Source organism: Bidens hawaiensis, unplaced genomic scaffold (assembly GCF_021521415.1).
Source record: "Bidens hawaiensis isolate Kalapana, Puna unplaced genomic scaffold, B.hawaiensis_p1.1 tig00013016_1, whole genome shotgun sequence".
NCBI classification, from domain to species: domain Eukaryota; kingdom Viridiplantae; phylum Streptophyta; class Magnoliopsida; order Asterales; family Asteraceae; genus Bidens; species Bidens hawaiensis.
The window spans coordinates 199687-223780 of record NW_027492095.1 but is presented as its reverse complement, the minus strand read 5'-3'; the positions used below and the strand labels follow the sequence as shown (position 1 = coordinate 223780).

Here is a 24094-nt window from a genome sequence, read left to right as displayed (position 1 = left end):
ATTTTACTTTATCGAAATCGTATTAGGTTCGGTTTGTTGATTTTTGTTAAAAGAAAAAGAAACTGGTTTGGTTCGTTTATTTTAGTTAAAAAATGGTTCAGTTCGTTTATTTTTTGTTAAAAAAAAGTGGTTATGTTCGTTTATTTTTGTTAAAAAAAGTGGCTCGATTCGTTTATTTTTGTTATAAAAGTAGTTTGGTTCATTTATTTTTGTTAAAAAAAGTGGTCCGGTTCATTTATTTTGGTTAGAAAAATTTAATTTTGATTTTATTTTTTTTATCACATAAGCAGTTTACGTCACTATTTGTGCCACTTCATCGTACACATCATTAAAAATTAACGAAATCCAACCATGTTAGTGAAAGTTCGTTGGTGGCCAATAAATTGAAACTTGGGATTGTTATGGTACATTTTTAAAGTTTGTCCTAGCGCCAGTCTACGAGACAAAGTTTGATTATTAAAATCCAATATCCCTAGTTATAAACTTATAATGATTTACCATAAAACACATCACACTATTCTACAACATTTGGAGACCAAATTACATAGAAGAATACAGTATACTAACTATAAGCACCTAGTAAACTACAATAATAACATTCAAACTAATAACAATAAAATCAATAATTAAATTTATTATTTATTTTTATTATATATGATAATATAAATTATTATTATTATTACTATTATTATTATGTGAATGTATGCTATTATTGCTATTATTATTGTTATTGTTATATGTAATAATAAACGTTATTACTATTACTATTATTATTTATAATAATATAAATTATTATTATTATTATTGTTATTATTATTATTATTATTATTACGCTTAGTTTTATATGTAAAATAAACGCTTTTAAGTCCACGAGGGTAGTAAATTTCATTGACCAATTCAGTGATATATTACATACATTATTACATGCACATGTAATGCATTAAAACATGAGAGTTAATATGTTATGAAGAGTCAAAATAAACGATGTACCTTGTCGTGTGTGGATATGTCTTAATTATACTACCAATAAGTGTCCTCTTTCCATGAAATTGAATTAGTACCATTATTGATGAAGGTTATGTGTTTTTTCTAAGAAAAAGTATAATAGTTCACACAAATTCTTCATGAATACATCACATCACTTATAAAAAGTATTTAAGACGTGTAGCAAGGGCCGGCTCAACCCTTTTGGAGGCCTAAAACGAAACGAGAATTCGAGTCATTTTTTAATTTTTAGTATTACAAGACAAAACAACTAACCACGAATATGTTTGTCTTTTTATATAATTTAATGGTCACTTTTATCAATTAGTATGCTTTTTGTCTAACTTTAGTCTAAATTGAAGGCATTCAAATGGGGCATAAAGCCCTAGCTTGCCTTTACTCCCCGGCCCTAAATATGACCATGTGTGTAGCTATTTACATGGCCAACCAGTTAGGCTTATAAAATAAGTGAGAGTCCATATGCCTACAAAAAATCAAAAGCCTATTTTATCTGAAAATAATATAGGCTAGTTTAACTCATGATTTACCAGAGTTTTATCATGTGTAAGGTCTATTTATACAACATCTCTCTCGTTGTAATAAACGCATACAAATCTCTATGGTATCAAAGCCATTAGACTTGATGCATTTTTAATTTCACTCGATTATTGCACGGTCTCTATTTTTTCCCAATTGACATTGTATATTCTAGCACCATCGAATCTCTTTTGCGCTCTTAGAACCCAAACCACACCAACACCCATGTCTTCGTTGTGTTCGGATTTCATTTCTAAACAACTTTTTAATGTAACGGGCCCTAAGACTTCATAGTACAAAGTCTTTGAACACTTGCAAACAAATGAAATACTATGGTTGTATTTAATGATCCAAAACCATCCAAAAGACAACACATATCCATATCATAACATGTGATCAAGCATCCCATCATCTATTGTTTTATCGCGTACTGAATACGAATAAAAATAAAATTATAAACGCCAAGAAAAGTTACACTAACATGAGAAATGGGAATGGCCCCTAGCCCTTATGACTCTTGTAATATCTTTATCAATCTTGACCCTACCCTCACAAATAACATTACATATTCAATACAATTGGATGATGGTAGAACCAAAGCCATGGTATATGTAGCCTTTACTTTTGTTGGTGCCTTTATTTGGCTTCTTACTCCAAATGGTAATTTTTTTCAGAAGTCCTTGGCTCAATATTTTCAACCAAAAGATTTGATGATTAAGTACAATTATTTTGATTTTATCTTCTTGATATAAAAATAATGTTAATAAAAAAATATATAACTTTCTTAGTTATATTTCATGTTTTATAGATGTAATGCGTTTTTCAAATCCTTTTTAAATAATAACTATGAGTGGTAATTGTGTCAGGTTGATGGGTTAGGCTAATGATTTCAAACAACGACCTCGTATTCATGTCAAAGATATCAATTAAACTTGATCCCTACTAACTTAAAACCGTGTTTTCTAATCATGATTCGTGTAATACATATTTTTATATTTTGAACTATAACCTAATCTATTCATGAGTTCTATTAATGCTACAGCGAGGAGACTCGAACCCCCGGCCTCCAATTTGTTGTGGTTGTGATTGTTGTGTGTGTGAGAGGGGGGGGGGGGGGGGCTCATGACACACCAATATACTATTGGACCAAATGTCCTTTGCTATGTAATACATTTAGTTAAATGAGTTAAAAGGCCCGTAAAACAATTAGCGAGTTGTAAGGGGCTGTAACCATGTTCTAAACGGCTTAAATGATTTATAACCTGGTTGACAAGTTGTAATGTTTCTAATAAATTTTTCAATGACTCGTAAAGTATGAAATGTATATTTTTAATTCTAATTTTGAACGGATTGACAGGGTTAACACGTGAATTAAATAAGCGATTAACATAAACACAACATATTTAATAAGCTAGCTAAAACTCAAAATGATAACGCAAACCCTAATTTTTATGACGTGTACATATCGTGGCAGAAAATGTCATGACGAAAAATGTCACGTCTACCAATTTAAAAACAATTAAAGAAAACATAAAATGGTATTGTTGTTTCCCATCTTTCTACTCCATTACAATAAGTAGTTGTAAGTTTATAAACAGAATCACCCACCAGTCTTACTTATACTTCATCCAAACACTTAGAAAAAATATACCAAAACTAAATCATTTAAACATTTCAAAATGGGAAGATCACCATGCTGTGATAAGGTGGGATTAAAGAAAGGACCATGGACTCCTGATGAAGATCAGAAGCTCATGGCTTATATTCAAGAACATGGTCATGGCAGCTGGAGAGCTTTGCCTTCTAAGGCTGGTATAAGTATATATAGGTCTTGTTATATTTTACAAATATTATTAATACTGTTACATATTAAAATTGTGTTCATGACGCATAGGGTTGCAAAGATGCGGGAAGAGTTGCAGGTTAAGATGGATAAATTATCTTAGACCGGATATTAAGAGAGGAAAATTTAGTCTTCAAGAAGAACAGACCATTATTCAGCTTCATGCTCTCTTGGGTAACAGGTATATTATATTTTACATTCATATGTTTATTTGTTTTTTTTTATATATAATTTATTTCCATTTTTAAGGTTTATTTTACACTTTAAGACATGTTTTCCTTTTTAATTCAAGTATATTAATTGCATTTAATTAGAATTTATTTCCAAACTTTCAGGGATGATTATTATTCCAAAAGAGTTTTATTTTCATTATATTTCAATTTTCAACCATTATTTTTATGTTTATTCCATGCATCTATCAAAATGTTAAATTTGATTATGTAGTTCAAACAATTTTTTTTTTCTAAATTAGGTTTCCAAAAGTTCTTACTTTTGTCTCAAATTGATTCATGAAATTCACAGTAAATAAGAATTGAGATTAACTCCAACCAAAATGCATGTTGTCTAATTGAGAAATTTCAAACTTTTCATTTAAAATTGACCAAAATAAATAATAATAATAATAATAATAATAATAAACCACATAAGCTTTTTTCTACTCTTTGCTCTTCACTTCGAGACCAAGAAAAGTAACATGATTTTGACTTTGTCGCTAAGACCATGTGTAGTGGACATTAATCAACTGTGATGTCACCAAAATTGGGCGCTTCACACCATTACTCACTACACAATTTGGAGCACCATTGGCTTGGGCACTAGTAGGTTGGTGGGTATGAGCTCAACAGAGGTGGCACCGTTTGCAAACCAACCAATCATATATTTTTTTCCTTTGTTTTCTTATACTTAATGCTTAGTTAAAACCACTAAACAACTGTTAAAGGGTGGCTCAGTAAATGTCTATCGGCCTACGTGACAATGACGTGAAAACTACATTTGTTAATTAAGCTCTCCACTACAAATGGTCTAACGTGGTAAATCACTTATCTTTAACATCAAACAAAATTGTTTCTATAACAACAAAATATTTTATTTAAATAAAATCGGCTAGTAAAAAAACAGATAGAACGAGACAAAATCACAAACCGAGCCAGAAAATCGACCATCAATTAAATACAAATGACATTCAAAATTGTTTTGTAAAATAAGTTATCCATGTATATTTGAAGTTTATATCTTTCTTTTTTAAATGTAAAAGGCTTATAATGCAACTCAGTACATAAATGGATCATTTTTTTTATGATAAACTCATGTGGTTTTACAAGATGACATATAGAGAAGCCAGATGATGGAATTTTGATCTTGCAATTATGCTTGATGATACCTAGGATTATTATTTGCTTTGAGTTTAACTTCGTTTTCTACATGTCTTTTCTTTTGTAATCATGTTTTTTTATTGTTTTGTTTTGTCTTATTTAAAAGATGGTCGGCCATAGCTACTCATTTATCAAAGAGAACAGACAACGAAATAAAGAATTACTGGAATACCCATCTTAAAAAAGGCTGATTAAGATGGGAATTGATCCAATGAGCCACAAGCCGAAAAATGATACTCTGTCTAATGACGGTTACATTAACGTTGCAACCAATTTGAGCCACATGGCTCAGTGGGAGAGTGCTAGGCTCGAGGCTGAAGCTAGATTGGTGAAGCAATCTAAGATACGCGCAATGAACCTGAATCCACTCCCAGTTAAGTTGAACGCAAGTGTATGCTCAACAAACTCAACAAATGAGGCGTCTTTCGGTTATCTTGATACAGATAACGAGATTGCATGTAAAGAATGTGTTGACGTTTGGAAATACAAAAATATTGAGAGTGAAATAGAGAAGTTGAATGACTTGACCATACCGACCATAGATAACACATGGTCGGCTCAACCATTGGAAGCAAGCAACAATAACGACGATCATGTGTCAAATAACGATTTCTTGGAGTGTTTTACTGATCTTTTGTTATGCGGTTCAAACATTGATGGTTGTTGCGGTTATATTAAAGACGGCAATTCAGATGTGGCTAGCGTATGTGATGAAAAGGATCCTTACGATGACGACAACAAGAATCATTGAGGACAACATTCTTAATCTATAATTCTCTTATGTTTTAGGAATACATATCTATGATTGTATTAATCTTTTTTTGTTTTCCATATCATAAGTTTGATTGACCATATATATGGTTAATTAGATTGGATATATTTAAGTCTACCCATTGTAATTAATAAACATGCATATTTATATTTGTAGGAGTTACTATATCTTATATAATATTTTTATAAAATAATAAGAGTACACCGTGAAAATTGATTTTTTAACGACCAATGAAATTTAATTAAAAAACCACCACCAAAAACCGGCTAGTGTCCACTAGCCACAACAACACAACCACTGTCCAGTGCCCACAGTACAAAAAATGAAAAAACAAACACCGACTACACACAAAACGCACTCCACTCCTCCTAAGACAAACCCAAGGACTTTAACGTCCCCGACAATGTTAGCTAGATGAGCCGCTTTGTCATTCAACACCTTTGCCAATTTATTCATTTTAAATAGTTTGTATAACTATTTTAACTTTACTTATACTAAAACTAAAAAAATTGCATATTTACCCATTTTAATTAGCTTATTTGTGTGCGCTTTTACTTGTTTCTTACGTTTTTTATTTTGAGTGAAATGCGGTTTTCGTCTCTGTGGTTTATCCAAATATGCGGTTTTAGTCCAATAGTTTCAAATTTGCAATTTTGTTTCTGTGGTTTCATTTTACTTGCAACTAAACCCGAATTCACTAATCTCGTTAAGTCTGGTCGTTAAAAGCCATCAACGTGCCCTTCACGTGAGGGGTAGTTTTGTCCTTTTTTTCCCAACTACACCCCAACCCCTCACATGAGGGGCTTGCAAATTAGGACTGCGGTTTATTTGGGGTGAAAAAAGACAGGGGTGTTGATGGGTTTAACGACCAGACTTAACAAGGTTAATGAATTCGGATTTAATTGCAAGTGAAATGAAACCACATGGACGAAAATAGCAAACTTGTAACTATTTGACTAAAACCGAAGATTTAGACAAACACCGGGATGAAAACCGCAGCTTACTCTTCTTTGTCTTTTGTTCTTTTTGCGTTTCGCTAAAACTTAAAAAAAAATACATATTTACCCATTTAAATATGCAAAATATGCCATTGAATTTGTTTGGCTGAGTAAATATGCAATTAAGAAGGGTTTAGAAACGGAAATATACAATTGTCCCTAGTCTTTAAATAGGTTTATGTTCTTGATTTAGTTTTCGCATCTCTCTTAGGTTACAATTTGATGATAATGAAAGAGTTGCACAAATTTGTGAAAGCCAGTGTTCATGATTGTTTGTATACGGGTTTGCCGCTCTTAAGTTTAACATTATCTAATCCGATCCCCCCCCCCAATCATTCGATCATCGAATATTAACAAAAGTGGTTAAAGAAAGTTTATGGTTTTCTCGCTTCTGCTTTTTCTTTCCAAAATTCGTTGGCTGTTGTTATTAATGAAGAACGAATAATTACATAAGATAAACCGAGAGATATCAAACAACCATGTGTTTAGAACCAAATTATAGCAATTCTAGTCTCGGCTAGATGGCAAAGGCTCTTTTCTTTTCAGGAGAAGACAATGGTTCAAATCCTGACATGTGTAGATTATTACTTGGTGCAGTATTGACGCAAAAAGTAGATGGGTGTGTGAGTCTTCGTTATAAAAAAGAGACTATAAATGCTTGTCGTTTTCGTAACTAAAAGGTAATGGCACAGACTTGAAAGCTCGATATTTTCCAACGTTATTCAAATGCTCATTCTCCAACCTGCATTTTCCATACATTTTTCTTAGTTTCCATACGTTTTTCTTAGTTAACAGCAAAGCGTCACAAAAAGTTAGAATTTTGTCGCTAACACCAACCTGAAAAAGTTCCATATACCGCGTCGAATGATCTCCAAACTGGAGATCAAAGCAATTAACGCCGTTCGATGCAAAAACGGAGCTTCATGAAAATCAAATACTGTTTGCATCCAAGCTAGTCTTAGTATTACATTCACTACCTAAAAAAACCAGTCACAAAAGGCAAGTATCACTAAGTATTTTCAGTCGCAAAGAGATGAAGTGTCGCGAAAGCTAAATACCATCGCGATGAAGTAGATTGATCTATGTGGCAAAAGGAGCTTGTCTCTTAACCACGGGTTCTCGGAGTTTTTACGTAGAAGTCCCCAGTCGCAAACTAAATCCCAATACGTGTTGTAAACTGTAGCGACGACTGAAGTGGATGCAGCGACCATTTTCAAGGTGAATCCTTTCTTTTGAGCATAAAAGGTTCTCGCGATAACCGCAGCAATTGTTGATAAGTACTTCGCCCCGTTCACTGCTTGACTCGAGTCTTCCCCATCAAATAGACGTCGTAAGCACTGAAAGAACATTAAATGACGGATTAGAGTTTTGTGGAAGTGTCTTGATTGGATTTGATTGTTTGTATGTAAATACTTTCGCTACTAGAAAACTGTTTATTTGTGACGGTCATGGTCATTCGGTTGCAAGTATTTTTTTGCGACAAATTTGCGTTAGAAGGCGTGGTAACAAAAATGCTTGTGGATTATTTTGCAACTAGTGATTTTGCGACATATAGCGGCTGACATTTGATTTTTGAATCATACGACAAATTTGCAACCGCAACTCGTTTGTACCTATGTTTATGACCGATTTGTGACAACTCTTACCCGTCGCAAATTCGCAACTAGTTTACACAACTTTTAGTCAGTGATGCTTCAGTCACATATTTGTGACTGATTTGAACCGTTGTTTGTGTAGCCAATTTGTGATGACTCCTAAAGAGTTGCAATTTTACAACTGATTTACGACGGACAGGTGGAGTCGATAAATTTGCGACCTCATTATGCCACAAATACCTAGTTGTACAATGGTATAATCATGCCAGACCGCCAATACGAGTTAATTCATATAGGATTTGCGAAATAATTTCTCTTTTATCAAGTTATACCTGTAGACATCGAATATAATACGGGATAATAGCGATGGCTAACGAAATACTGTCGTAAATGCTACTTCCTCGACACTCAACAGAATCTCTTTTCTTGTAGTTTCCCCAACCATAATAACATATATAAAACTCCAAATTCCTGAATAGTTGAATCTATAAACATGAAAAAAAAATTAATATGTTTGCGACGACAAGGTACCGGTCACTAATTATGCAATATTCGGATTCTTACCTGACTAGTTAGCTGATCAGCCAGGAAAAAATCAGGCAGAGTAACCTTATAAAAAGGAACACAAATACAATGCCATATACACGTAATCAAAAAGTAACGATTAGCGCGATAAATGATGTCAAATGGGCAAAACGCGATCAAAAGTACAATCTGCAAAGCACAGGTAACAACTATAATTAACATAAGTTATCGGTACAAATGTATAATGAAATGCAAGACGGCGAAAGAGTAATTTCTTACAATGACTAAGCAAAGAGGAATTAATTCAGTTATAGCTCTTGAGTTTTTAACATGTTGGTCTATGTCCATTTCAAGATTTGAAAGAACGGCTGCGAGAGTGAGCACTGATAGACCTGAACTGACGAGTAATATTTCGCGATAACCTAATTCGGTGTTCGGTTTGAACCCGAAAATAAAGGCGTAATTGACACGATAACGCTTCCAAAAGTATATGTTACCCGCGTACATTAGAAAATGTAACACGAGGTATCCAAACACGCTGTATAATGGAAACACGTTAGTCATGTATTGATCTCGGCCTTTGCTATTGTTGAGAAGTTTTCTAATGTGTATCATTAGGATTATTGCTGCGACAAGCGCTAATGATAATCCCACAAAACAGCCTGCAACGAGATATATTGTTACAAAATTTGACCGAAAATGTGCCATAATAAGTAGTGATTAGATGTGGATGCAGTTTAGCGACAAAAAAGATAAATTCCTAACATGTACCAGTAAAAAATGTAACTCTATGCGTGTCTGTTTTGGCTTTTTGTCGTAAGGTTTTCATTCCTAGTCCGCGATTCCCGTTGCAAAAGTGTTCGAAGAAGACTGCTTCAACGCTCGCCTCAAGCTTAGCAACCTGCGAAAACGACTTATTCAATATTCTGTTGCTAATTTAATAAACACATAAGAAACTAGCAAAAATGTAATAGATACCTCATCAGATTGGTTCAAGTAAGATTTTTCAACCATCTCTAAATAAGCTTTTGATGCATTTCTAGACGTACTCTGTAGCGACAGATTACAAGTGTCATATATCTAACGCGGATATAATACCAGCTAACTTTTATATTCGAGAATCAAGAATACTAAACCTTATCATACTTCTTCATGATCTTGGAGAAAGCCAGTTGATTCAAAAACCTGTATAAAGAAACATTCATTAAAAACAGTGAAGAAAAAGTGTCACTAAAACTATGTTGGAAAACTGTCGCTAACAAAAATTTTTCGGTAAATACATACGAGTAACTTTTCAGATGACGAAGCTTTTGGTGGAACTCGATAAAAGCCTGCTTTAACTTTTGTTCCGCATCTCGGATTTCCTTTCTACTGAACGACAAGCCTAATTTTGAACTGCCGAAAGCAGTTTTTAGCGACGACACAGGGGTTTCTGGCATAACATTTATCTTTACTTGATTTAACATATCCACTGAAACCAATTCTTGTTCCTTAACTATGCGGTCACTTTCCGTTCGATGTATACTGCTTTCTTCGCAGCGCATTTTAGATTCTTGAATCACATCTAGTGTAAAAGAAAACCAAAATCATCAATTTAGCCGCTTTATTAACAATTTAAATTTAAGCTTTTAGACCAATCATTTTGCGCTAACATGGCGCAAGATGATGCAATAGTGCACTAGCATAGCAAAAGAACACAAATGGGCGCTGACTTGGCGCACAATTTAACAAAAAGGTACATTCGCCGTCCTTCACCGACCGGTCTCATAGTCAACGTGAGGGTGATAAATCACGTGTCTCAGAGTAAATCGGGTAATGCCAGGGTTTGATATCTGACTCTCCACAATAAATGCTTATACTTGACAAATAGGTGTATATTTATGAGTAGTCTATGATGTTAAAAACAATTGTTGTCATTTTTTGGTCTATTTTGCTAAAAAGAAAACTCAACAAAACACATCAGCAAAAGATTAAAAAAAGATACACTAAACATATAATGTCGCTATTCTGTCACTAATACCTGTGAACCGTGAAGAAAATATACGCGACGAACCACAATAATCCGGATCTTCCACTTTAATCCGAAGCGCGATAAGAGTATTCATCTGTTTACTCAACTCTTCGGCTTCATTCACCATCTCGCCCACCTTCGATTTATAAAACCCGATCACTTTATTAAACTCGACATCAAGTCGTTTAAAGAACTCGAGCTCAGACTCACCCGCATCCTCAGATGTCTGGAGGAAAACCGTCTGGTGGGTTTGGTTTTCCTCCGACGTCTGCATTGCACTAACTAGGATCACTTCATCGTCTTGATCTTTGTTAACCGAATGGCGCTTTGATAAGCCGGCCAAGGCTCGGTTTAGCGACACCTTTCGTATCCGAGACGACCGCTTTGTTGGTAGTGGTTGGTTTGCTTCATAGCCTGTGGTGGATTCATGTTGTTGTAGTTTTCTGAAGATTAAGATTTCTTTGATTAATATCTTGAGGTGGTTGTAGTTCATGTATGCTGCTTGCCATTCTGGCACCATTTGTGAAGCAAATTCTTTTCCAAACTTCATTGTGTTGTGTTGTGTTTTGTTTTGTTTTCTAAGTGGTAAAGATTAATGGGAATATTAAGGAGACTTTTATACTTGCTTTGATGTTATGTATGTGAGGATTCATCTTTTATCTCTATAACTACACTAATAAATACTATATTTTCTCTTATTTTAACTAAATAATATATTTTTATACTTTTATTATTATATTTTACACTCTCCTACAACTACTCTCAAAAAACATTAAAAAAATTATGGTATATTGGTTTTTACTAATCTCAACTATCGCATTTTGGTCGTTGTCGGTCCCAACTAACGAATTGGCTGCTGACGGTCCCAGCTTTTAACGTATTTGTTCCCAACGGTCCGCAACTAACGAAAATCCTAATGCCGTTTGTTGCAGGTCGCTGGAAAAACGTTTTTAGCCGGAAAACTCAACATTTTTGTCCCAACCATCTTTGTAACTTTGTATCGGACCTTTAGGAACATTTTTCTAGTAAAAGCCCCAATTATTGAGATTATCAGAACCCTAGAACCATCATTGTAAACGGTTGGTGGTGCTCAAGTGGTGGTGGTTGGTTGGTGGTGATGACGGTGTTCGGGTGGTGTTTTCTGGGAAAAAAATGTGACTTTTTCAACCAAAAACGTTTTTCCAACGACCTGCAACTAACGGTGTTAGGATTCCGTTAGTCACAGACCATAGGGAACAATACGATAAAAGTTGGGACCGTCAGCAGCCAATTTGTTAGTTGGGACCGACAACGATCGAAAGAAGTTGGGACTAATAAAAACCAATATACCAAAAATTATAGATGAGAAATAGTGTTTCTCCAGATTTATTCATAAACAAAAGTTTTCTATCCTATCCATTTACAGCTACTCTATATTATACAGAGGACGAACTCACAATAATATCTAGGATCTTATGTTCTCACATTCAAAACTTGAATCAAGTAGGCTTTCTCACAGTGATTAGTTTCCTCTTTGATGGTGAGTCAGGTTTAAAGTGTCAAAATCAATATTTTTTCGTCTCAGAAAATCTGAATCGGGTATTTTGGTTGTTCCAAACTCTCTTAAGAAAGTGTAATTTGGGGTAGAAGATGAATACAAATCTGATAAGGTGTTTTTTTTTAAATTAAGATTTATGTATTCTTTTCGATTATGCCAAACGATGGAATCCGTCAAGCAAGGTGTACTACTTAGGAACATTATCTAATAAATAAATTATCGATTTTATTATAAAAAAGGGATTAAAAAATTTATTGTTTGTTGGATGTTATTTACAAAGAGCATATATATGTTGCCTAGAATTCTTCATCCCAAGATGTATAATGTTTTGTCTTTCTTCAAATTGTTTTTAAGTTTTTATTGATGGGATAATATTATTCATGATTAGATATGTAAAAGAAACTTATGAAAAGAATTAAATCTACCAAACCACTCCTACATGAAGCAGAAATTCATATAACGTCACGAGTCAACAAGAAAGGATATCAAGAAGGTGTTGGATTTTCTCCAAGCTCGATGAAATTATACAAAGGTTAACTAGATTTGGAGCACAAAATAACAACCGATATCATGTATGCATGTATTATATTGCACATCACGATTTAGAAAATTAAATACACGCAATAATTGTCTGGTCGGATGATGAGAATGAAGAAATTGAACCATCAGAACATGGACTGGCAATAAATTTCGAAACGCTTGACTAGTTTCAATAACAAGGAGTTCATGAAACACATCGAGATGATTTAATTAGTCTAATAATTGTGGCATATCGAATAGCGCTTTAGTTTATCTAACGTTTTTAGTTTTCTATTTAGTTTTTAATTATTGTCAATAATTTAAATATATTCGAAAAATTAAAATTTGAAATATTAAAAAAGTAATACGAATTATTTAAATTAATATAAAAGTACGTAGATGATGACCAATGACGGATCCAGGATTTTTTTCCAGTGGGATCCCAGTTTTTTCGGGTTTACAAAATTTTCGGGTCGGTCGTTATTCGGGTCAGGTCAATGCGAGGAACATAATAAAACACAGAAATATGGTGTCATTGGAAACGAGTAAGTAGAAAGAATCTAGATTAGAAACCAGATAGAACATACACTTTTAATTCATTTTTATTCATATCCGAAAAACATAAACGTAAGTTATATATATGGTCTTACATAAATGACCAAAATATGAAAAACGAACTCTAACACAAATAACTGATTAATTATAAAGAATATCATCCATGTTGTCATTATATATGTTGCGTGGTGATAATGGCTATATGGGAGAAAGTCAGAAACTAATGAAAAACACAAATACCCTAACTAAATAACTAATATTGACTTGGATATTAAAAAAACAGCAAAAACCGAGTATGGTGAGGCTTGAACCTGCAACCTTTCAAAGAAAAAACAAGGGATTTTCCACTAGACCAGTTCGGTCTTAAAAATATGGGTTCCAAGTATTAATTTTTCTGGAGTCCTTACAAAACTTAATATACCGCCTCTAAGTAATTTTAAAAAAGTATTAGTGTACCGGGACTCTAATCGGACCCATATGGGTCCGTCCGTGATGATGACGTGACGATTGGTGAATAATTGGTGTAGTAGAATAAATGAGTGTTTTTTATTAAAGTTTCAAGGAAGATTTTAAATTTAATAAATGTTCACTTTAAAATATTTTTGCTTATTTTAAATATAAATACTTGATATCCAAACAATTAATTTTCTTAACAAGTATATATGTTTTAAATTCAGGTCGTTAATCCTAGGCAACCATAATAACCGATTATCCCATAGCCATGCATTTCATAATTAATCTAGGGTTCTTATTTTCATCTTTTCCCAAATTAAACCAACAATGTATAATAATAGATCATCAATAACCATAACAATGATGGTAACATTCATATTGGTTCGATTTGGACAAGTTAATTATTTGAATTTGGTGCATGCATGGATTTATTATTAGTTTCTTTCTCTTAATAAATTTTTGGGTAGAACCTAAATATGAAGCTTTTGTATATGTATTTGTTCTTGAGTTTGATGGATTTTGAGAATTGATTTTTTTAATGTGAATTAGGGTTGTTCACGAGCTGAACCGAGCCAATGGGAGCTCAAGCTCGAGCTCGAACTTAAATGAGCCGCTTCAGCTCATTTATTTTATCGAGCTGAAAAATCAAGCTTAAGCTTGGCTCGTTAAAAGCTTGAGTTGGTTCATCAGCTCGTTATTTTTATTTCAAATATTGATATATGAGACAATGAAAAATAACAAACTTTTAACACAAAATTTATAAACAATGGAATTTATAATATTGTATATATTAATTTTTTTTTTTAAATTAACGATCGAGTGGGCATATTACATGTATTATTTTTTATTTTCACATTTTTGTATGTTATTACACACACACACACACTAAAACTTGGGGTTTAATCTAACCGTTTAGAAACGAGCTTTTGTCGAGCCGAGCTTTTTTTTGAGCGAGCCATGAACTTTTTGAACAGCTCTTATAATGTACGATGATCGCAGGTAACTTCACCTCTTGGGAATAATTATCACTATGCTGACCGGAAAGAGTCAGGCAATTTTGCATTCACCGCGGGTGAGGCTGGTGATTACATGGCTTGTTTTTGGGCAGCTAAACAATCTCCTGATAAATCTTTGTCGATTGATTTCGAGTGGAAGTCGGGTCTGGCTGCAAAAGACTGGTCTAAAGTGGCTAAAAAAGGACAAGTTGAAGTAAGTTAATTATTCATCCATTTGAAAGTATTAATCACTATTACATTGTATAATCAGCATGAATTTGTTTGTGATAGATGATGGAATTGGAGTTGAAGAAACTATATGATTCGGTTACTACGGTTCATGAAGAAATGTTTAATCTTCGAGCAAGGTAAGCATTAGAATCGAAGTCATATTATGAGGTTTTAACATGTTCTTGAAGCTAATTTATGTTTGTGTTGTTAGGGAGGAAATGGTGCAACATCTAATAAGATTGACGAATGCGAAGATGGCGACATTTAGTTTTTTCTCCCTTATAGTTTGTTTATCAGTGGCTGCTTTGCAACTATGGCATTTGAAAGCTTTTTTCCAAAGGAGGAAGCTCATTTAGTTCTTTCTCTCAACATTATATAGAGGAATTACTGAATGTTGTAATGTTTAGTTTCATATAGTTTTGTAGTTTTATATGTATATAATATATATCATTTAAGATATTTAAAACACACTTCTCATCCTTTACTATCTCATTCAAATGTCTTTTTGTGTATGTTCTTTTGTATAAGTAAATGGGTATCGTACCATTTTCGCTTAAAACGAATCAGTTCAATGTGATTATCTTCCATGAACTATTGTAATGAGAAGATTATATTCCATTCATATATATATCATGTTTCTTCAAGTCCAAATATGAATTCTTAAAAACAACAAAATGTAGATAAATTTGACCTAAAATGACAATTAGTGAATTTGATAAATTGATAGGTCTAATTGACCAATAATGGTTTTAAATGACCATACTATTCTTACATGATTTGAAATGAAAAGTTAGTATAGAGAGTGATCCAGCTTGATTAGGTGAATATTAAAACTAGTGGGTCGGGTCGGGCCGGGTGACTTTGAAAATGGACATGAATCAAACTGATTCAGAACATTTGGATTGGTTATGTAATTAGTGGAGGTCATTAATGAGTTGAGTCGCTAAAAAAGAAAAGGTTATAACCGAGTCAGCTTAGCTTGGCTCGGTTATAACCATGCCAGCTCAGTCTGGCGTGGTATTAAAAAAATAGCTTTGTATAGGAATGAGTGTTTTCAAACTGGTATCGCTACCGAATTCGAAACAGATTTGGTACCGTCGGTACCAAGTTTTGAGTTTTCAGTACAGGTATTTCCCGAATTTTGCATGAAATACCGGTATGGTACCAAATATTTCCAATTTTCGGGATCGTTTTCGGTACCATCCCGAGAGCTCAGTATAAAGCATAACAATCTCCAAAAATAGTAGAACAATGTCTAATGATGAACATTTGTACAAATAATTTGCCAGTTGCAACTTGAACATCTTTAGTTCAAAGTAACACAATGTATGCAACAGTCTCTATCTACAACAACAAAAAAAACCCTTTTTAACAGTTTCCAACAATCTAAGTATACAGTTACAGAAAACCTAAGACTATAACCGCCGGTATCATTTCAAAATTTGAAACTCAAGACCCGCCTGAAGAAACCGATGGCTGCTCGGTTTCATCATCCGGGAAGACCTCAGTCTGCAAATTAGGTGCTATGTTTTTAACATGCAACCAAGTAAGCTGCCAAAAACTATCAGAACCAACTGCGTCACTCGGAACAAGAATCCCACTAGATTTCATCACAAGCAGACCGTTTTTTAAAAGCTCGGTAATCGTTTCATGAATTTTATCACTTTTTTTGCCTCGTAATTTCACCTTCATAAATCTCTCCATATGACTTAACACCCCTACCCATACTTTACCAAACGACCCGAGCCGTGATAGACTTGGGAGCGAATATAAAAACGTGTTGGATAAAAGCTTAAATGATAAAATTAGTGTACCTTCCAGGTTTCGATACTCTTTAAGCGAATTTTCTTGCACAATTTCTAGCAAGTCACTAACCAGTGTAAAAACCACCAGATCAAAACACTGTGACCACCACTCGTCTTGTAAATGAATCCCGTGTGAACCGGTCAAGCAACTTTGCAGCAACAAAACCGCATGGTTCCTGACTTCTTCACGCGGGTCCAGACACACTTTCTTTAATGCTTGAGCCAACCTGAGCCACATCTCACCAATGTCTTGATACAGTTTAATGGCGGCTTCAGCTTCTTCACCAACCGCTTCTTTAGTCTCGTGGGCCCACCTCACCAAACAAGCAGCCGAACCCGCCATTAAATCCAACGCCTTAATTGACCTTTTAACGTCTCCTACACGTGACTCGGCAAATTGTCGTGCCGCATTCACACATAACACAAAGTTTGCTGGCAACAAGTGGGCCCCGTCTGACATGATGAATTCTAATGTCTCAAATCCTGGATCGGAAGCTTCCGGATGACGGGCTGTGATGGAAAGAAGAGACGTCACGGTACGCCACCTAAGGTGGGATTTTAGTTGCCTCGCATTAGCCTTAACTAGACGCATAATTTCCCGAGTGATGTGTTCACAATAAGCATCCGCCACACGAGCATCGAGTTTTAGAATCAATTGAAGCGATTTAAGAAGCTCGTCAGTTAGATTTTCTTTATAAGGAAGAAGTCGTTTACAAATTCGAATAAGCCCAAAAACCGCTTTTTCAACTAGAGTACTCGGCATCACAGCTGACTGGACAATATGGGTTATGTACTCATAAACACCTTGCCAAAAAAGCATAATTCGGTCACGGTTATTAAGCGTGACTGTTATTAACAACTCGAGGCAAAAAACTGCACCTTCTTCGTTAGATTGACCCGCAGCTAAAATCAGGGCCCGGGCCAGATTCGAAAGAGACTCGGATTGAAGAAACGTGCTCTCGGTAAATATGGTATTCACATGACAACTTTTAATGGTTTCCAAAGCACGTTTATGAGCTTCAACCTGTTCTTGAGACGGTTGAGGGGCGGGTTTCTCTGTATCATAGTAAAGAAACTCACTGAATCGACCCATTAGGCCCGATAACTTTCGAGAATGGGTCGAAACTAGCACGGTGGGTGCCGAGGAGGGTAAAACTGGCTTTTCTGATTCAGATTCTGAAACTTGATCCACGTCATCAGCTGCATCAGTGGCTAAACGAGCTGGAAGAAGACCTAATTTGTGTAACCGTAAAATGCAATCCACAGTGTTTCTCCAACCCGAACGTATATAATCACCATACGTATTTGCAATTGTGAAAACCGCTACAGTTGACTTTCTAGCTTTAGTGTTTTGACCAAAGGCAAGAACCGATTGTTCAACCGACAGGGGTACCAAAAGGGATGTAAATTTAGAGAGAGAAACAAGCAACCCGTCTAACACATCATCAAGATGATAGCAACCCGCTATTTTAGCAATGTTTAAGAATCCATTTATACATGTTTGTAACACATCGTCTTGCTCTATATGATCCAAAACCACAGATAAAGCTGCAACAGTTGGGCCCGATAAAATAGCAAACATTTCTTTGTTAATTTGTTCTTGAGAATTGCAAATGATATATGGACGAGTATGTTTGGATCTGTGAATTAGCCCGGCCCAATTATCATGAATCATAGCTGGGGAATCAGACCCTTGTACAGGTGTCATCCGGATCTCATTCTCACATATCGAGTGGTAAAGCTCAGAAAGGTATTCGCGTGGGAGATCATCTCCACCGTTGATTCGACGGTTGTTACGGATGAAATCATCTTTGGTCATCTTTCTTTTGACCTGCAAGTTATGCTGATCTGTATTGAGTAATATTATTGAATAAGATAACAAAAGTGCAGCATCCTTATTGGCTAAAATATCTGGTGATTGTTGATAATATCTTTCAGAAAATGCCTCAACGAATCTTTGAATCTTCTGAGCTTCACCAGGTAATCTAAACGTTTGCAAGAACACACGCAACGCGATGTCGAGATTCATTTCATGAAAATCAAACGTTTTAGCAAATTCTTGAAGAACATCAACAAAAAATGGGTCATGATTCCCTAAATAATCACCAACAAGATTCTTATCTAACCCAATTGTGTATCTTAAGAAACACGCTACACTCACGGGATCAAGCGGGTCGGGTAAAATACGAATTCCTTGAAGAAATTGAAGACCTTTTTTACGATCGGAATTAAAATGATCCGCCCCAGCCATTTTTTTTTCACGTGTTTCATTTTACGAATATAAGGTACCCAATATTCAGAATTCTCATAGCTCTCACATTTCACCTCCCAAAAGGGCTGATCATCTTCAACATCTGATGTGGCAGAATCTAAAACTGGTCCTTCACTGCCCACTCGTTCAGACATGCCATTAATCATGGCAACTAATCCTTCAAGAGCAAGAACATGTATAGCAGATAACGGGGTGTTGACTGGAAATGCACTTTTTGACAACACGTTGACCAGGTCTTCAAAGATATTGCTACATGATATGTCACAATCATAATTCGCATACATTTCATAAATAAAAGCCGGCTGCCTGCAAAGATCAACAATAGTTTCCATGGCAACTTCTTGTTGTTGATATTTAGACCCATGTTTGTTTTTGCAATCGTCATAAGCACAGATTTAAAAAATGCTTCCAGTTGTAGTTTAAGCTTTACTCTTAGAAAATAATATAGATTTAACACAATGCTGCATACAGTTGAAAGGATCAGTGGGCTTGAGGACAAACCATATTGCATTAAGCTGCGAAATAGATCATTTTCAACCAATGATAGTAACTCGGGATGCTGGTCAAAACAGGCCCCACCTAACTCAATGGCTGAGTTAATTAAACCCAAGGAGAATAATGGAACATCTTCATCATATGATAAAGAACTAGACTTAGGACCCACTCCAACATTAGTAGCATTCAAAAGAGAACAAAGAAATTGGAAAATTTCCACCATACATGGAATCCCATATGCCTCTGTCATAACAATGTCGTTAGTTTGACCAGTTTGACCAGTGTCAAGTTGTTTACTATCACCCTGAAAAGAAGAGTAAATATATTTCACTATTTTTTCCAAAGAATCATAAAAGATAAAACTTTATTACCTGAGTTAAATGTTCTTCTATATGACCAACATTATGCAAATGTGAGAAAATACATCTGACTAACTCATGCATTGTCTGTCTTGCTATTCTTTGTAAAAGTTCACTTTTTGAGCTTGCCTGATGAACTATTTGGAAACACGTGTTCACCATGTCACATACATGCTGATTACTTAGCTTAACAGATGCCTCGTTCTTCAAGCAAGCTAGAAGAACTTGAAGTATCTTAACCAAAACTACTTCCTCAGACGCAGGATCTGTTACTTCAAACCGACAGCTTGTAACAGCATCGACAATTTGATATAACGCATCGGCTACATTAACAGTATTGAGATCCAGTACTTCTAGGGTTAAAAACTTGTATATTGAAGATAAAGCAACACCAGTAATTGGTGCACCAGTTTCATCAGACTGAATTACATCTAAAAAAGGCTGGAGATACATAACTGGATCCAAATCGTGCCATTGGTCTTGCCATAAGAAAACCTTACTCCTTATTTCTTTGAAAGATCTGATTAACGAGTGATCTAATTGATCTTCATCATCCATATGTTGAACTCCCCATCGCACATTTCTTCTCATGACAGATAAAACTGCACCAATTCCTGAATTTACCATAAATGCTGAAGAAATTCTATAAGGCCTGCATGGAGCATCTTTATCTTTTTCACCAATTTTGAATTGTTGGCTCGCGCACCCCATATTTTAAGGAGTTTAATGACTCAATGAGAATGTTGTTGATGAAGCATAGAGTTTACATCCAACTCTATATAGCAAAGAAGCAAATTCAATCTTGGGTGATAATAGCCACCTTCAAGGTAACATATGCACAATTAGAAAAGAATACATATATATTATATGTAATCAACTTCTGGGGAAATTGAATTAAGAATTAAAAGGGCAACCACGCGTATATATAATTTATGCATACTAATTTGCGTTCTGGTTTTATTTGCTTACTTCCAAGCTCTAATTTTGCGTGTGTTGGCAATAACATGAGTTAAACTTTGACCCGTGTTAACAAACAATCTAGCAGAGAGGATGCAATGTTAACTCGTTTACAATAAAATGAACCTCTCTGACCCCATGATATGTAAAGATTGGGTGATAATGGGATGAAAAATATTGGCAAATGAGTCAAACAAGTTGAAAGTTTTTGAATGAGTATCTTTGGTCAGATCATAGTTTGGATGTCCTACCTACAACCTAGTCTACTAACATTTTCATTGACGCGTACTTATCTATGTGCATTTATTTGTTCTCATATTGTATCTGTTTGTCATAAGCATAACCCTTATTTTGCAGTAGAATATAAATAAACCTTAGTTTAAAACAACATGAGGCACTCACATCATGTAGGTGAGGCGTGCGTCTATGTACAACCAAATAAGCTTTATTTACAACAAGAATCATCATCTCTCTCATTTGTTTTACATATAAGCCTGTTTATCAAGTAAAAGTTTCATAGTTTCTTCATCCCTTAGATAGTAATTACATATAAACCGCATATGGACCCTAATTTGACCAATTTTGACCCAAAACTACATGTGGCATGCCTTCATCTCTAATAGCCACCGCTAACGATGTATCTTAAACTATTCAACCTAATCTAACGAACAAAAGTTCTGAAAGCTCAAATTTCATACATTGTCTAATTGTCTCTTTCTTTGCATAACTTAAGTGTTCTTCTGCATATTACACTTACAATCTTACACTACCATATATAGAGCTTCATATCACTACTCTTCCTTAAAATAATTATAAGCTTGAAAACTATCAACATCACTCGAAAATTTTGGTACAAATAAGTTTAAACAAAAGCATACAACACCTCAAATCAGATAGCATTGAAACACCTAAAGTTCATATAAACATCACTCAAAAACTTTGGTACCTAATTAGTAATATAAGTTATTGAATAATTAGAGCAAAAACCTCTACATTCCGTTATAAATAAGTTCAAGCAAAAGCATACAACACTTCACAATTGCAACATAACACAGATCAGTGTTCAACAAATCATACGATTTACAGAATGCAGTTACATTACTAAATAAAATTATAAAACTAATCACACACTTAACTAATTAGGTTTTATCACAAATAATTGCATATAACATCAGAACACAATACATAACACAGATCCAACCTAATCAGAGTTCAACAAATTGTGCGCACAAAGCAGCATTCATCAATTATTCTCGAATAATTAAACTAAAAACCTCGAGATTACGTTATAAATAAGTTCAAACAAAAGCATACAACACCTCAAATCAGATAGCTACTTGAAAATTGCAACATAACACAGATCAGTGTTCATCCATTGACTTAATACGGTGATACGATTTACAGAATGCAGTTACATTACTAAATAAAACTAATCACACACTTAATTAATTAGGTTAAATCACAAATCACTGCAAATAACATCATAACACAGATCGGACCTAATCAGAGTTCAACAAATCGAATAAACAAAGCATAATTCATCAATTGAGTTAATACTGTGATTTAATTTGCAAAATGCGTAAGTTAGCAGCGTAGATCGGAGAAGATATACGAAATAGGTTACCGGATTTAGCCGCCGGAGGATACGGTGATGGATTCCGACGCCGGCGGTGAGCTCAGGTGATAATAATATTATTATTATGAAGAATTGTGATCGATCGATGTAATTAGGTTTTAGGTTTTGAATCAATTTAATTTGATTTGATTTGGGGGTTAATTGACGTAAATCGGAAATGAGGAGATGTGATTTGGGGGTTTGGATTTGTTTATTTTTCATTCTTTGCAAATCTTATATTTCAAATAAACTATTTAAAATATAATAAATAAAATAAATATTCTCATCATTGTTTCTAAGTGGCAGCAAAACGTTCCAGCTAAACTCTGAAGTCAGCGTTGGTCTGATTAAGACAATATAATCTGAGCAGAGTGGGGTTGCGGGACTATCCAAATTGGAGAGCGAAGGGCCTAGTCATAAAAAGAAAGTCGATTTTCTAAAAAAAAGTTATTTTTTTTATGCAAGTGCGCTTTCAAAAATGGTGTTGTCGTGATTCGAAAACACGGATTGTGAAGCGTTTTCCCCAATTTTCAGTTTTGTGCCGAATGAAATGCAACAAGACTTGAGTGTCAAGGACCATACTTGAGATGGGTGTGCTTAACTGGGAGGTTCGTTACATTATTGAATATATGTTATTGTTGATGGATAGAGGAATTTTGCGCTTTCTGTATGGTGTGTTTAAACAGCAAATCATATTTTCATATTGTTTGTGTATTGTTCTCGATTCTTTTTTCACTATTCACATTGATGTATACATCGATTTCAATGTCTCCGCCGATTTTGTTTGTGTGCATTTGTGTTCGTGAACACATTTATTTTCTTAATGAATGAACATGAACATAAATCTCGTTCGTTAAGTGTTCGTGAACACATTATTTCTTTAACAAACAAACATGAACAAGGCCTTGTTCATGTCCATTCGATTCATTTATAGCCCTAATTAAAGCTCGTGGACAAAATAGTATAGACCATAGTTAGGCCACTATAAACATAAATCAACTCAATTCTCATTTAAGTTAAAAAGGTGTCTTAATATTTAAACACACTTAGAAAATACAAAAACATATACTGATTTAATATAATTAGGACCCATTTTTTCTAGTCCTCCAAGCCCCCAAATTATCAGGGACGGCCTTGAATGAGAACCATTTAATACCACTTAACACAAAACTCAAAATACATATATATGCCAACACTCAACACAGAATAAAGCAAATTAACATACATGTGTGGCAAAGTAACATAGATATAATGATGACACACACCATGTCCTAGTTGTACGTTTCTTTGATCTCCCCCATGGCCCCATGCAAGCTTGGTGTTATACTTAAAGAATATTGTGCACAATGGAATCCAGTCAAAATATTATAATTAATATTTATGACATAATGTATAGTGTGGTGTGCGTAAAACCAAAAAACCGATATTAAACTAAAAACTTGAAAAAACCAAACTGAAAAAGGCCAATCGAAATAAAAACTGAATGCTTAGCTTGATGTTTTTGTAAAATCGAACTTACGGTTTGATTTTAGTTTCACATGTTATAATAATTTTAAAAATAAATGAACCAAACATCAAGATTTCATTCTTAACTTTTTTACTTTTAAGTGATTTATACAAAAATTAATAAATATGTTTCTTCAATAATTTTTCTCAACTTCAT

At 34.4% G+C, this 24094-nt stretch overlaps 1 protein-coding gene and 3 pseudogenes across 3 annotated transcripts; 2 read left to right on the top strand and 2 right to left on the bottom strand.

Moving 5' to 3' along the window:
• The first annotated feature begins 3116 nt into the window (after nucleotides 1-3116).
• On the top strand, nucleotides 3117-5488 carry LOC143543066 (transcription factor MYB106 pseudogene; annotated as a pseudogene). Its single transcript, XR_013137012.1, has 3 exons — nucleotides 3117-3333; nucleotides 3416-3545; nucleotides 4844-5488. The product of XR_013137012.1 is annotated as a transcription factor MYB106 pseudogene (transcript).
• A 1595-nt stretch (nucleotides 5489-7083) lies between these two features.
• Nucleotides 7084-11200, bottom strand: LOC143543053 (phosphate transporter PHO1 homolog 9-like). Its single transcript, XM_077035484.1, has 11 exons — nucleotides 10648-11200; nucleotides 9912-10191; nucleotides 9764-9812; nucleotides 9606-9677; nucleotides 9399-9528; nucleotides 8907-9289; nucleotides 8667-8816; nucleotides 8435-8587; nucleotides 7566-7844; nucleotides 7345-7484; nucleotides 7084-7249 (listed from the first exon to the last, which is right to left on the bottom strand). The coding sequence occupies exons 1-11, from the start codon at nucleotides 11186-11188 to the stop codon at nucleotides 7156-7158; spliced, it is 2271 nt and encodes a 756-aa protein (XP_076891599.1). The 5' UTR covers nucleotides 11189-11200; the 3' UTR covers nucleotides 7084-7155.
• A 3495-nt stretch (nucleotides 11201-14695) lies between these two features.
• On the top strand, nucleotides 14696-15284 carry LOC143543065 (transmembrane emp24 domain-containing protein p24delta9 pseudogene; annotated as a pseudogene).
• An 885-nt stretch (nucleotides 15285-16169) lies between these two features.
• On the bottom strand, nucleotides 16170-22653 carry LOC143543051 (ARF guanine-nucleotide exchange factor GNOM pseudogene; annotated as a pseudogene). The gene is made up of 2 exons (XR_013137005.1): nucleotides 22441-22653; nucleotides 16170-20679 (listed from the first exon to the last, which is right to left on the bottom strand). The product of XR_013137005.1 is annotated as an ARF guanine-nucleotide exchange factor GNOM pseudogene (transcript).
• Between the last annotated feature and the right edge of the window lie 1441 nt (nucleotides 22654-24094).

Excerpts from the sequence above, each read along its gene's own strand:
- LOC143543053 (XM_077035484.1), bottom strand. The coding sequence starts at position 11,188 with ATGAAGTTTGGAAAAGAATTTGCTTCACAAATGGTGCCAGAATGGCAA. Across the intron at positions 9,529-9,605 it reads ACTTGAACCAATCTGATGAG|GTTGCTAAGCTTGAGGCGAG; the intron begins GTATCTATTACA and ends TCGTTTTCGCAG. Across the intron at positions 7,250-7,344 it reads GGTATATGGAACTTTTTCAG|GTTGGAGAATGAGCATTTGA; the intron begins GTTGGTGTTAGC and ends TGGAAAATGCAG.